Source organism: Patagioenas fasciata, chromosome 7 (assembly GCF_037038585.1).
Source record: "Patagioenas fasciata isolate bPatFas1 chromosome 7, bPatFas1.hap1, whole genome shotgun sequence".
NCBI classification, from domain to species: Eukaryota; Metazoa; Chordata; class Aves; order Columbiformes; family Columbidae; genus Patagioenas; species Patagioenas fasciata.
The window spans coordinates 6,430,017-6,445,628 of NC_092526.1; the positions used below are offsets into that span (position 1 = coordinate 6,430,017).

At 39.2% G+C, this 15,612-nt stretch overlaps 1 protein-coding gene across 6 annotated transcripts in view; it reads left to right on the forward strand.

Annotated features, from left to right (window-relative positions):
* LOC136103416 (von Willebrand factor D and EGF domain-containing protein-like) overlaps positions 1-11,461 on the forward strand; it is a 183,470-nt gene extending 172,009 nt beyond the window's left edge. For all 6 annotated transcript variants that reach the window (XM_065841488.2, XM_071810732.1, XM_071810734.1 and 3 more), the window contains 2 exons: positions 1,626-1,723; positions 9,757-11,461. In XM_065841488.2, the coding sequence (XP_065697560.1) occupies positions 1,626-1,723; positions 9,757-9,771 (113 nt within the window). In that variant the 3' untranslated portion in view covers positions 9,772-11,461. The remainder of the gene's footprint in view (positions 1-1,625; positions 1,724-9,756) is intronic.
* The last annotated feature ends 4,151 nt before the right edge of the window (positions 11,462-15,612 follow it).

Below are 15,612 nucleotides of genomic sequence, written 5' to 3' on the forward strand. Positions count from 1 at the left end.
ACGTAGCAGTTTACCAGGCTCTTTACAGCCTCTCTTTTTTAAGGTGTGTACGGTGCCAATAATTCTGCTTTTTCACTCCTCCGTCCTGTAGCTGTCAAGTCTGAAGTTCAGTATATTTATTTAGATTTTAACATTCCCTGCTCTGGTAAAATCTCGGCCTCCTCTCTGAGTGTTGGCTGCCATGATAACCTGATAGAACAAACCCAATGCAAATTCCAGATGTTAAACAGTTTGTTCCTGGCCTTCCAATATAACTGAGAATCACATCTGGATGGCTTAGGGTCTCACTATATGTTTTCTAAAGAAATTTCACTGGCCTGGTCTACCTCTGAGTTTTCAGATCATAACACAAAGAACTTGTATGAGCTTAAATCTGTGTCAAAATCAGAACCTAAGTCTAACAAACCTAAACTGCTAGAACAGAATTTCTTCCTTCAGCCTCTCAATTTGCTGCTTTTCTGTGAAAAAACCCCTCATAGAGATATGCCAAACTCTTTCAAATCTAGTGGAACACTTTGCTCCATGATGAAGGAGATGGTGTTGGAGCACAGACATGAGTTTACATTATTTTCAGGTCTTAGTGGTGTGTGGTTTGCAGCCTCCTAAGTGCCTCTGCCACACAAGGAAATATAAGAAGCCACTTGATGCACACCTGACCAGTTTTGAAGGCATTTAGTTTGACTGCCTGTAAGTAGGATACAATATTCTGGCAATGTTTATAGAAGGTTTAACTCATGAGATCTAATTAAAACACTATGACATGTGTGTTCTTCAATTGGTACCCTATGGATTGGCTGTTCTCCTTCCTCCATGCCAAAACAATGTCATTACAATACAAACTGCTAATGAGGATGAAAACCTGGCTGAAATTTGACTAATTCAATTGATTATCTTTTTTTCTCTCTCTCCTGAAAAGGAAAAGAACACTGATTCTTTTATTAACAGAATAGATTCAAATGGATGGGCCTCTATAAGCACACAGGGACTCTAGATAAGACCAAAAAAGTTGTTCTGATTCATTTTTACTTGGGATAAATAGCTCATTACTGATTCATGAAATGACACATTCTTATGCCCTGGTTTCCAGAGGTGCAAAGTATGCAATTCATCAAATCCTCCCTTTTATTTATTGTGATAGCGCCACCTTTGGGAGTACATATGTAACATGTCTCTTCATCTAAGTCAACAAGGGATCTTTCAACAGCTGTTATTTCAATTGGAACACAATAAAAACAATTTTGGCACAAATCTGACTCAACCATCAATGTCCAGAATGTATCTCGGCTTCAGAAATCAGGCCTTGCACTGATCCATTTCTGACTGAGCAAGGCGATTACTTTAGCACGGTTCTCTTTCCCCATCATTGAGGGGAAGAGGAAAACATGAAGATAATTATAAATGTAACAGACATATAATGCCTATGGTAAACCATTTTTAATGCCTCAATATGTTTAATTTATTTAATTATTTGTTTATCTATTTATTCATATTTCTTGTCCTTTCCTCCACCATCTGAAACTACAGAATAATAATAGATTTTTTCACATTTTCAAAAGCATCTAAATAGTCCCTTTCTAATTACAAGACTAAGTATATTTCTAAACAACTTTATCTTTCATTTGCAGCACTTTGTGAGCAAAAATGTCTATTTGGAAGCAGATGCATAAGACCAAACGTCTGTGCTTGCAGAAGTGGCTATACTGGTTCAGCATGTGAAAAGAAGGTAAGGTCCAAACCCCTGATTCGTATGGTAAGAGGGACAAAAATTACCAAATGTAACTGAAATAGCCTACAGGAAAATGTGTTAAAGTCTTGTTAACATTATGAAAGATGTGAATCAGGTTACAAGACAGTATAAAGGAAGTTTAACAGACGCTAAGCTGCCAAAATAACCCTGCATCCACGTTCTAGACAAAATTCTCCCTTAAGGAACAGTTTAATACTTCAAATATAAAATTCAAAAAAGCTTTCTTTATCACAGAATCATAGAATGGTTTGGCTTGGAAGCGACCTTAAAGATCACCAAGTTCCAACCCCTGCCATGGGCAGGGACACCCTCCACTAGCCCAGGTCACTCAAAGCCCCGTCCAACCGACCTTGGACACTTCCAGGGATGGGCCGTCCACAGCTGCTCTGGGCAGCCTGTGCCAGGGCCTCACCACCCTCACGGGGAAGAATTTCTTCTTGTATCTCATCTAAATTTCCCCTCTTTCAGTTTTAAACCATTACCCCTTGTCCTATGACTACATGCCCTTGTAAAAATTCCCTTTCCAGCCTTCCTGTAGGTCCCCTTTAGGTACTGGAAGGTTGGTATGAGGTCTGCCCAGAGCCTTCTCTTCTCCAGATGGTACAACCCCAACTCTCTCAGCCTGTCCTCACAGCAGAGGTGCTCCAGCTCTCCGATCAGCGAAAACCGAGGCAAAAAACTTGTTAAATACCACATCCTTCTCCGTACTCCAAGTAACAGATCTCCTGTTTCCTTACACAGAGGGCCCACATTGTCCCTAATCTTCCATTTATCACTGACATAGCTACCGAAGATTTTCTTGTTGCCCTTGATGTGTCTGGTCAGATTTAATTCTAGCAGGGCTTTAGCCTTCCTCACCTGATCCCTGGTTGTTCAATACTCCTCCCAGGCTACTTGTCCTTGTTTCCACCCTCTGTAGGCTTCATTTAGGTTCTGAGTTTGTCCAGGAGCTTGCTGCTCCATTACCGTGTGCTCAGAGCTGATGACACCAAAGCTTTGGTGACCTCCCAAGGTGACTGAGAGCCAAAACAGGTGACACCTGGCCTGATCTGTATCTTCTTGCCGTGACAGCTGGTCCTGTTGCCTTATGAAGAAAGAACAATTTCTTTCTTCCCGGCATTGATCCAAGCACACTGAATCCAGTTCATGGGAATAGATATATTTTTTTTTTGCATGAATTTGAGAAGCACTGAGTTGAGCAAATATATCCTGATCCCCAAAAAACCCCAACAGGCCATGTCCCACTGCCAGGATGGTTTGCAAGGTTACGGTACATCTGACAGCTGGGCTTGACCATGTCTTTGAGTCCAGTTTATCTGCTGCATCACCACTAAGGTGAAACCTTCTATTCTGTCTTGCCTGCTGTGCCTAAACAGCGTACATACCAACTTTAATTTCCTCTTCTGTTTTGAGTACTGCTTTATTTCATATCTTGCATCCCCTGTTTCTCAGGGAATCTTCTCCCTTCCAGAGTCACAAACACTCAAATCATTTTACATTTGCCATTTTTAAGAGCCACATTTTTAAGCCACAGGTATTGCCCATAACTCGAACACTATTCCACTCAGATGTCCCGACTGGCCCAACCTCCAGCTTTCAAAAAGGCAGGTTACCCTGCCATTTATCTGTTCTGAAAGGCTGGGGGCAAAAATCAACATATTTTCATTTCAACTACATAATGCATTAAGAGAAAGCATGAAAATCTATTCAGATAGCCACTTCATTCTGTTAATGATAATTAGATTTTAATATCAGAATTATAGTTCTGTATGGATTTTCTTAACAAGTACATTCTCATACTAAATTACAGCTCCTCCATCAATACTGAAATGCAACTGATGTAGATCAGTAAGTGTTGTAATTTTATACACATTAGCAAAAAAATCTATTAAAGACGTTGGCTGTAGCCTAGGAAAGTTTGCTGCACGTTTTCTCAAATAATTAACAGAAATCATCCAAACAGAAGCAGGAATATGCCAAGATACACTGGAGTTATTGTCTGCAGGTCTTGATATCCAGGAGATTTTCCCTTGGTAGGTCAAGAGTTGCCATTTTTGAGACAGCAGATTACCAGCATCGCTTTAGAGCATCATTCTAGTTGTGAAATTGTGAAGTATGATATTTGTCATTTCACAAATTAAGTGAACTTTATTGCATTTAAAAGAAAATATTAAGTGAAAAAACTGGGCTTCTTTTTCCACATGAATAAAATAGTACAAGATTAATCAGTCCTGAAAGAAAAAGAAAGCAGAAAAAGACCTTGCGTACCATGCGTGTCCAAAATGCCACGCCATCAATGACACATGTAACACACGGGTGTCTCTAGCAATGATCCATCTCACATTTTGCAAGACTGTTTGAAGCACTCTTCAGTTTCATTCTGCAAAAATACTGATTGGCTGCACTGATAGGAACGTGCATTGCTTTGATGTAAAGAACCAAACGTTCTGAATAGAAGAGAATTAACTGCTTTCCTTCAATACGTGAGCTGTGCTGAAAGCTGGAATCAAAGTTAGTAATGAAAATGATGGATCTAATGGTGTCTAGTTTAAATTACATGGCTTATATTACATTAAAGCAAATGAGATACTCCTCAAAAAAAGAAAAGAGAGAGATATTGAAACGCAAAGCTCATTTACTAGCATGGATTAGAGTAAATTGTAAATAAATTGAATTCATACCCATATTCCTGTAGAAAAGTTGGGACAATAGGCCTCCCAAGGGTTAATTTATCAGACTGAATCAGGTATAAGTGAACAATCTGAACAGACTTCAATCAACTTCTCCACACCTGTCAGTCACGGAAATCTCACAATTTATCTAAGTAATTAGTCAAGTATTTAACTACATTATTAGAGCACAGTTTTGTTCTTCCTAACACTGAGCATAAAGCCACCCCGTTGCAAGTAAAACTGGTAGTTCTGGGGGTAACCTTGGTAGGCACGGAGAAGAGTTATCACAGTGCTTTCAGTAACAACATTTACATGTTTGAAGACAATTGCAGTCTCTGCTGCCTGGTTTGCTCCCATCTTCCTCAGTCTCAAACCCTGTTCTCTGCTCCTCATCTCCCCAGCCTCCCATTAATACATTTACAGCAAGAGATGCACATTTTTCAGCAATGATACCTCATTCTGCTCAGTCTTTTCCACAGGGATGATACCTTATGACTTATTTCCCATTTGGCATTCGTGCAGTTGACTTCTCCTTTGTAAGCACCGTCTTTACTATCTTTACTTCATTTTGTCTCATGGATTTCAAGCTGTTTTACCCATTTATCAAAAAGATTTTTAATTCTAAGCCTGCTTGCCCTGCCTTCAAGTGTGACATTGTTCACAAATGTGACATCTCGTTGTCTAAGACATCAATGAAAGCAGTGAATAGTAGAAAAATCAGGGCATACACGTTATTGATAAAATTATTCTTTAATAATACAGTCTTTGCTTCTTACTTATTTCATCTGATTCATTCTTACTGGCATGACTGACTGAGTCATATCAGAAGTCCCCCTAAAGTGAAAAATGTATCTGTTCTTGGTAGATAGATGGCTGCTTCCCTTCTTTAGCTTGAGGGACTTATAAATTAACTGTTTAATAATTTGTGTAAGTATCTTTCCAGATACCAGCTCTTTGGCTGTCGTTCTCTTGCTTTTCCTTTTCTTTTTTTCCTGATTTAAAGACATATACTATGTTTATCTGGATTATTTATACCTTCAGGAGTTCTCAGAGCAAATCACTACTGGGTTTAGAAACTGCATCTTTAAATATGCTGGAGTAAACTCTTTGAGGCCCTGTTGACCTGGAAATCTGCTTCATGTAAAGAACTCTTATATACTAAGTCTTACCATATGGGGAGCTAATGCACAGCAGATAGGATACCATAAGTCCAAATCTCAGGTTATTACCGAGCCATTTAACCTTGTAAACAGGCCTTAAATCTGAGTTTTCTGAATTTAAATACTCACTTTCTTCCCTATTCTCCCTTTCATTCCTGTTCCCCTGTTAATTCGGATCACGTTAAACATTTTGTCACATTTAACCTTTCCATGAAGACTGGAGAAAAGGCATCGAGCACATCAGCCTTGCCCGTGTCATCTGCCATCTCCCCTCCCTCCTGTTCGATTCACCGCTTTGTTTTGCTCTGGGACTTAAAACTCACGCTTTGTGCTGTTTCTGTATGAATCTTCAAGTAATGGGAACGATTCAGTAGCAGTGGCATGTAACATTATTTTTAAGACCTGGATTAAATTGGAGCGGGGCAGCCTATTCCCTTCCCTCAGCAGCAGTTGCCAAGGGATGCTCGAGGTGTGTGTGGAGCCTGGTCTTGCCAGCACATTGGAAAAGCTGGACGGTCCATATTAGATTAATCAAGTTATTCCCCTTTCTCTGCTGCAATCTTTGGTATAGTCCCCCTTTGTGTAGTTAAAATTCCTGGAGGAACAATATAGATTTTCCCAAATTATTCATCATCTACATCCTAGTTCTTACATTCATATTGCCAAATGATTTGCAATTCATTTTCTGACATTTTCAGTTTATTTTCTTTTGGACTTCTGCTAAACAAAGCCTGCCAACAGCATTCCTCCGAAGGCTAATGAACTTGCTAAAATAGCAATCACTTTTAGAAACCTTTTGCGTATTTTTGATTTGTATTGAGTCTTTGAGAGATCCAGATAATTTAGCGAGTTTTGTAGCAGACATGAAGACAAATGCTCCTGCTGACTTTTCTATTCAAAGCAGCCATTAGAGCACATTTGCTCCAGGCTGGAAGGGGCGACCCAAACAAAACAGACTAAACACATTGCTTTTCCTGTGGAAACACCGTTAAAAACTTTGGCATGAGGCCCAAAAGAGACCAAGACAATCACTGCACCATTTGTACAACAGGGGGTGTTTCAGAAAGTTGAAATTCGTATCATATCTGTTGTCCTATCTCATACCATCACACTTTCCTTGCTTTGTTTTGTTTTGGGTGTTTTTCCTTTCTGAATGGATTAATGTAACAGCATTAATTAAGCCAACAGAATTAATTTAAGCTAAACAATGTTATCTAGTCAGATAAATGGTACATTAATATTACGCTACAAGCTATCATGATAGTGCATTTTCCCAATAACAGTTTAAATATTAATGTGCTAAACTTGCCTGTCTGTAGAATGTTTATTCTGAGGCATAAAGGTACTGAGAAGTATAGCCTGCTACAGAAAATAATCAAGGAATACAGAAAATAATTAAGAAAAGGCAAACCTTACAGCAGATATTTTTAACACTGGAATTCACCAGGAAATCGAACAGCAACAGGCCAGTCGTTCCTTATGAATGAATCTGGTGACTACCTTCCAAAGCTTAAACATAATATTGATTTCAGTACAGCCTGAAAATATAAGATGTTTTTAATAAACAATTTATCGTATTAGGCAGCCCTTTACTGCAGTTAGTGACCTTAACATCACTATTACTTTGTTCATTTATACATTAAGAGACATTAAACCACAAATCATGGTGCTCAAGTTACACAAGCTGTATTCACTGACTGTGAATATACAAGAGAGTCATCCGTGGACTTTTAGGAAAAAATGGCATACCTATTAATAACTTATTTCACCAATAAATTGATGTAATATGAGATAAAAAAGGCAAAGTCAAATATAAACAGTATTGAGCTACACAGGCATTGTCAGTCAGACTATTGACTTGCTTACTACAAAGGAATGTAAGAGTAGTTAATGCTACTTAAGCAAGAAAAATGACTGTGACTTCCTCATCATACCACTGAACACCTTCAATATGCATATTTGCTCATGTATTCAGATTGTGCCCAGATAAATGCAGGCAGAGATGTGTCCTACCAGGTGAACTCACCAGCTCAGGCCCGTGCTGCCCTGGAGGTCTCCATGTGTGCTCCATCCCATCGATGACCAACGCCTGCCACTGGTCCTGCAAGGATTTCATTGTAATGCACAGTACGAACACTTGAACACAGGTTCAGTCTCAGAGAAGCTGATGAAGAAACTTACACAAGTGTTCATTCTGGACTTTTGCTCTTTCCCCACAATAAAAAGATGCATCCTATATTTTTACCTAGGACAGAAAAGTATTCCTGATGGGAAATCATGATGTTTTTCTTTAGCTCTCATTAGAGTTTCATGAACACAGGAGAAACCAGTCTACTGAAAGTCTCCCTTGATTTGTGTTGACTTCAGCTGACACACACCTTTAGAACAGAGCTTTGGGGTGAATACACATAGGTCTGTTTAACATTAACACTTAGAAGTTCCTGCTCTGTTTAGTGCTAAATATATGCCCCAACTTCCTTCACACGTGTTGCTACCAAAAGAAAGTAGGACAGGGCTGACGCAGCAGTTCAAGTTTCATAAAATGTCTTATTTTATACATAAACATACATCCATATATCTGCATCCAAAGAAGAGCAAAGAGGCTGGTGAGGGGTCTGGAGCACAAGTGTGATGGGAGCTGCTGAGGGACCTGGGTCTGTTCAGCCTGGAGAACAGGAGGCTGAGGGGAGACCTGATCACTGTTTACAACAGTGGTCTCTTCTTCCAAGTTACAAGACAAGAAGAAATGGCCTCAAGAGGTTTACATGGCCTCAGGTGGTTTAGATTGGAAATTAGGAACAACTTCTTCCTGGAAAGGGCTGTCGGGCACTGGAACAGGCTGCCCAGGGCAGTGGTGGAGTCACCATCCCTGGAGGGGTTTCAAAGACGTGTAGATGAGGTTCTTTGGCATAGAGGTTCTTAGGGTCTCAGAGGTGAACTCGGCAGTGTCAGGTTAACAGCTGGACTCAATTATCTGAAGAGTCTTTTCCAATCTAAATGACTCAATGATTATACATATATTTACACACACAAATATATATACATCTAAAACCCAGACATAAATTCTAGTATAAACATGTATCTAGATATATGGAAATATGTAATATGACACAGACATGAACATACATTTTCATGTCACTCTTCCAGATATCACACACATTTTTTCTATGTAAACTCAAATCCTTACTCTAACTAAACCTGTCTAAACCCCAGCAGGCTCTTGTAGAAGTACACTCTCTTCTCGTATAAAATAAATGTGCCATGTACTATTCACAAATAAACAACTGCTACATGGATACAGCACTATCAGAAACTAAGGTGAGGTATTTTAGAGTCAAACAGGGAAGTAAAATTTGGATACATGATGTTAATATCAAGGTTAACCTGTCATATCAAATACAGATACATCAAGATTAAGGAGCACCTTTCTTCTTGTCCTGAATAATAAATTAACATCAACAGCTTTATGTGCTTTGTAATATAGATTTCTATAAAACTGCCCTTCAAAATGGGTTCTTAACTCTATGTGCTAGCATAAAATAAAGCTTTTCATATCATCTATTATCTTGGTTTGGGATAAGGAAAATTCACTCATGTACTTAAACCACATGATATTCATGGACAACTTCTGCTGTATGAAAATGGGATAAGTGCACTGAAACGCTTTCAGGCAAGAAGCCAATAATCTCCACGCGTTATACAGAAGTGGCAGAGTGATTTTTTTTTAAGGCACACCTGCTTTAGATGAAAGAAATTGAATTCCAACTCCATAACTGTCAAGTGCCACCGCAAATAATAGAGCCTAAGCCGAATCATTTCAGCAATATAGCTATTTTCCTGTTGAAGCAATGGAGCAGAAATCAGCTTTAGCTAGATGATATCACTTTATGTGCATGCTTTGGAAACAGTACCATTCATCATTTCACTGCTTAATCCCTTTCAATAATATGTTCTTCATTCCCTGGTTAATAAAAACTTTGGTTACCTAAGTCAAAATAATGAAAAAAATGTAGATTGTGATTTTGCTATAATTACATAAAAATTTCAAAGAAAATACTGTAACTACAATAAATCATTTGACCGCTTGCGCATAATACTTCTTACATGACACCACATGCAGGAGGCTGTTTCTTCTATAGTCCCTTAAGGAGCTGAATCTTCATTTCTTTTTTTGCAGCTCCCAATAGGATGAAGATAACATAAATGCAGGACAACGAAGACAATGATTTGGATATTGATAATCTGGCACCACGCACGTTTTTCGTTTGGGAAGATATAGTTCTCTCCCTTCTCCCTCATATAACCACACAGAAGAATAAAAGAAACTCTCTTCTCATATGACAATAAACCTACATTTATTTTCAAACCTGTCTTGGGCAAGGCTCAAATTCATGATCCATGGCTGTAGTGACACCACCACAACAACTGCTCCTGACAACAAGATTTTCAAATGGGACAAACCATTTTATAAAGATTTTTAGCGCTACGTTCTTCTGTTTTCATTAAAATTGGAAGGCAAAGATAAATGTCTTCATTTCTTCCCAATTATTTAAACAGGTATGTTTACCCACAGTCCAGAGAAAAGTCAATAAATAAGACCTGCTTCTACTGAGAAATTTCAGTGGCTACCAAGGGAGAGACCTCAATGTTTAACTTTAGCTCCAGCCTGTATCTTCCCACTGAGTAACTGCTAAAGCCAAATGCTTTCGTTTTCTACGTTGCTAATGTGTGAGAAATTATTTGTAGAGGCATCGATACAATACCTATTGAAACGCTGGCTTTTAGTTGCCTCTACACCCAAGTTCTCCTCTGTGATGACTATATATTGCTCCTGGGCAAGTTAAGGATTGACATGCTAAGGACACACAAGGACCCATGTAGCCTTAATCCCCAGAAGCATTTTAGAAAAGGAGCTTTCTAATCATATGATGGGGGCTTGGTGACATACTGGAAAACCTAGGAGCCATCAGAAATTTGTGTCTTCATCTGAAAAGTCAGATTTAAAGAAATCTCCTACTGGTTCACCTACCGGTGGCCAAGAGATGAGCCGCAGGCTTTATCACGGACAGCAGCACTGACACGGGACGGGATGGAGCGGTGGCAGGAAATCTGGGGGGAAGAGGAAAGAGCAGGAGGAAAGGGACATGGGGAAGGAATTTTTACACTGAGGGTGGTGAGAGCCTGTCCCAGGTTGGCCAGAGAGGTGGTGGATGAACCACCCCTGGGGATATCCCAGGCCAGGCTGGATGGGGCTCTGAGCAACCTGAGCTGGTGAAGATGTCCCTGCTCATGGCAGGGGTGGCACTGGGGGAGCTGGGAAGGGCCCTTCAACCCAAACTATCCTATGACTCTATAATAAGGAAACCAATTATAAGTTCACTTGAAAAAAGAAAGAGTTTAAAACTGTCACCGTGGACACCCCTGAGGTTCACCAAGGTGAATCCCAGACCACACTCTGGATGTTCACACTCTCATTTGCCTCATTGGGACATTCGCAGCAACTACAGACCAAAGTCTCAGTGCCCTGATGGAGGAACACAGAATATTGGTAAATTCCAGAGGTAAATTAAGGGCACGACGATACAAGTAAGGATTTTTCTGATTAAACCTTCAGGGCTGCAACACTAACTAGATGTAAGATTTGATCTGACCCTTACTGTCAGTTTGTAGGGATAAAAAATACTGACTGTGAGACCTCTGAATACTGCAAATTAAGTGTTTAAAAAAGCTTGGAAAAAACATCAGTACTGTAACTCACAGAAACGCTTCTCCTCCCTTTCACCCAGCTCCTAATAGTAGCATTTTTCCCCATATCTAACTAAACTAGCAAAATGCTTTTAAATGTAGCCAATGTTTTCCAATAAATGACTCTCTATTCTTCATTTTTGAAGTTGCATCTTTCATTTTATGTTATGAACTGCTCCAATGTAAATAGTATCCTGAACACAAAAGATTAAAAAACAAATTACACTTTCTACTCACTGCAATTTTCCTGCTAAACAAATACTCAGGTGAAGGACCAGACTTCAAAAATACTCGCTATATTTTCCTAGTACGTATTGATCTAAATCACAGTTAGCAATGTTAGTATGAAGTTAAGTTTTTAGCATTCATTTTAACAGTTCCAGGAAGACATTAATACTAAACCAGAGCGTTGGCAGCAGATGAATACCTACAAGATTAAATTTAGGGTGGCAATTACACTTTTCGTGAAGCACAGCCCCAATCAATAAAACAGATTTCTATTACCTTGCCTCCATAATGTCTACAAGAGACAGTGCTAACGAACAAAACCCCTTGCCAAGATTGGATTTGAAAACCTAAAACCAGCTTTCCACACCTTGCAGTTTCTTACTGTATTTCTAGAGGTGACTATTTGAGACAATACACATCCCATCTATTTTTAGACAATTAGGAAGATATTTTGTGTGATTTAGGATAGTTTGTGTGTGGTTATAAACCAGAAAAAATTGCTGATGAATAACAGGTTCCAGTATGTGATATCAAGCTATAGGTAACCTACAGTTAATGTCGTTTCACAGATCATATCAATGTAACACTTTTCTTGAGGACACATTTGACACTGTTCCTTTCCTCCCATCCACTTTACTACTTTTCTTCCCTTGATTGTTCAATATACTCTGCTGAAAAATCGCTAGATACGGTGGTGACTAAATGCTCAGCTTGTGTTTTAAACAGGATTAATGGAAGAGGAAAATTATTGTCTAGAGTTTCACAGGTGTTTTACACCTTCTTGAAAAATACCCAATTGCGTCTTTTTCTTGCAAATACAACGGCTTGTTTTCTAAATCTTGTCTTAAAAGCCACTTCTACTTGTTATTCGTCCAAAAAGACTTCAAGGAGCTTGAGGCAGGAGTCAGTCTTACTAATTGCACTCTACCAAAAATACCTCAGCTCTGCATAGTTACTTGAAGCTGCGAGTTATTTAGTTGTAACTTCTGATTGTCATTATGACTTCCAAAACTCTTTGCGTGCTGAAGACTTATTTCAAAATCCTGTTAAAACCCCAAATAAATTGGGCATAATAAATCACGATCTGTTGTTATGGAAATAGCAAACAGAACCATTAGGCAGAACAGGGAGTGTTTGGGGTTCTTTTGCTTAATGCAAACATTTTAAGAGCACAATCACTGCCAGATTTAACTAATCCATGGCTTATAATATTAGTTCATGTTTAAACATTGAGGTTCTGGCTGTATTCTTTCTGAATTTTCATTGGGTTTTTGTTGTTTTCATGAGAAAAGGGGATGCTAACACCTTTTCTGCCTAGAAAGCAGGAGACATAAGCAGGAAGGAGTTAATTTTTATGCCCACTCTATCATTATTAACCTTTGCCAAAAAGATGGAGCAGGTTAGATGCTTCATTGCACATACGTATGTATGCACATATATGTGTGCGTCTCCATTAGCTGAAAACCTCCTGGAAATTGCTATGAAGCAAAAAAAATGCTTCTAATGGAAAAACAGCCATGCTATTCAGTACTCATGCAGGAAAAATACCATTTTCTTTTCATTTAAAAAGGGGGTTTTTTTCTCATGTTAGGAAGTGCAATGTAAGTTGAAAGAAGTCCATGCACTTCCTGCAGAACAGGAAGATAAAACAACTTAATTCCTTTTTAGAATGAGCGGAGTTTTGCTCCAGAAATGCAGCACTTTCATTCCTTGGTTTCTCCATCAATAAGTGCAGCAGCAACTCAACAGCACGAGACACTAATCCTGTCCTAGGGAGGCCACCCATAGGGCAGAGAAGCACGGGCTGGTCTCTTACATGTATTTAATACTCAACCTTCCTGCCAGAAAACCCTGTTCCACATGGGTCATTGAAAAAACAGCAGATGACGGATTGAAACGAGTATATTTTGGGGCTCGATTCAAGCTGATGGCACATTGAGGAGGTCTGCCAATGTATATCACGTCCTAAATGGAAAAGGCTTTGCAATACTCCCTATACATAAATAAACATACATAGAATTATGCATACAGTTATTTTCACTCTAAATTATTAAAGTACAAAAGCTGTAGAGCATTACATGCTCTGTGGGCCTAATACTACATCTTTATGCTCAATTAATTTTCTAACATTAATATCAGTTGGAGAAGGAGCAGGATATACCAGAATATACATGGTACGCATAGCGATATGTACCTGTAAGATTATTGTTCATACTTTGGCAAACTAATTCATATTCAGGAGCTCTGGGTAGGAGCTGCCACATCCACAATCAGCGTTCATCACTCAGAACAAGTTTTCATTGCGCTTGAGAAGAGGAGCTCTGGATCGGTCCCCGGGCATTTGCAAGGCAGGTTTGGAAAGGAAAGAAGTCTCTGCCTTACAGGAGACAGACGGACTCCTCACCTCAGACACAAACCATCTCTGAGTCACAGGCAACTCAGTTCCAAATTAGACTTGTTAGCTGAGCTCTTCAGAGTTCAAACAATATCCTCCTTCTCCCTCCTCCGTGCCGCAGTCAGTTCTGTTATAACCTTCCCGTATGATAGATCACCAAACACCTCCCCAAACCCTGCAGCTCACCTGGCTTGGAGAAGCCCCTCTATTAAAACTGATCAAAACTCAGAAACTGTTTCCAAGGTAAAACCCTAACTAGACAAGTTCTCAGTCTGAACCAGTAAGAATTTTTATCCTAATGATCATAGTTTTGTCAAAAAATTTTGTACTAACTTTACTCTCAAATTTTTATCATGATAGTGTTCCTGAAGGGACCAGCCAATTTCCCAGCGGATTTCTTTGACACCTGGTTAAGACTTTTTTTTTCCCCTATTTAGAAGTAATTTCAATCTGGCCATGTAACTTGCTGGCATCCGTACTGTAACAGGAAGATGGGAGTAACTTGTGATAAGTTTTCTGAGAGAATACGGAGGCTTTTAATCAGTTTGCCTTTGAGCCATGGGAAGGAAAAACATAGTCCTGGTCTGATCCGAAGTCTCTCTGCTTTCTCCTTTCATTTTTTCCCTGTAGCAGCTTTCAACACGCATTACCCATGACTGATTTATGAGATTGTTAGTGCTGTCAATGTCCGTGTCAGGTGTAAGACAGATTTGTCATGAGGGTGTAGCAAAACTAGATTACCCTATTCAAAAGCTGCATGCCTTCCCTTTATTCCGTGCCAAGCTCTGATAGCCAACCGTTTGTTACTAACACGGACGTCTCAGAGAAAGAAGATCCAAGCCTTCGTGATCATCGAGCCTGTTATTTCACATTTTAACTAACTCTGGGGTACCAAAAAACGTTTCAATAGGCACAAAATGAAGCAGCCTATCTGTGTAATACCAGGAGCCACTGCCAACCTAATACAGCCATTTGCCCTTTAATACAGATATCCTTTCAAAAAAAAAATCTTTCTCCTGCTATTAAAAGACTTTTAAAAGCTTATGCCCTTATAAACCAAGCAATCATTTTCCCCTCAACAGCTACGACCCGACATCACTTTACAAGACCAAACTGCTAAAGACCGAAGGTTCATGAAGGCAAGTGACATGAAGAAACAGCAGAGATTTTTCTGCAGGAGATAAAAATGACTGAAGCACCATTCACATACAAAATTAAACGCAAACCTGGCTTTATTCTCTATTTCTTCACACAAAACAAGACCTGGTTTTGCAACTTCTACTTGGAAACATCTGAGAAGAAAGATACAAGTCAAGACATAAGCAATGAGTTAAACAGAATTGTTTTATAGACAGTAGCTAGAAAGATCCAGATGGAAAAGCATGGATTATTAAAGTTATGCAGGTTCAGGCTATTGAAAACAAAACAGTGTAGTAAATTGGGGTGGCATCTGCATAAGGCAAAAGCACAGAGATTAATACTGACATAAGGATATACAGACATCACAAAGTAAGCCCAGAACATTGATTTCCCTTTCCTTAAAAAAACGGAATAGGAGGAAAGGAGTGAATCCAAAATAAACAAAGCCAGGCTCAGGATCAAGGCAGCAAAAGCTGGGAGTGAGTTTTAAGTTCTGTGGGGGGAAAAAAATCAAACCAAACCAAA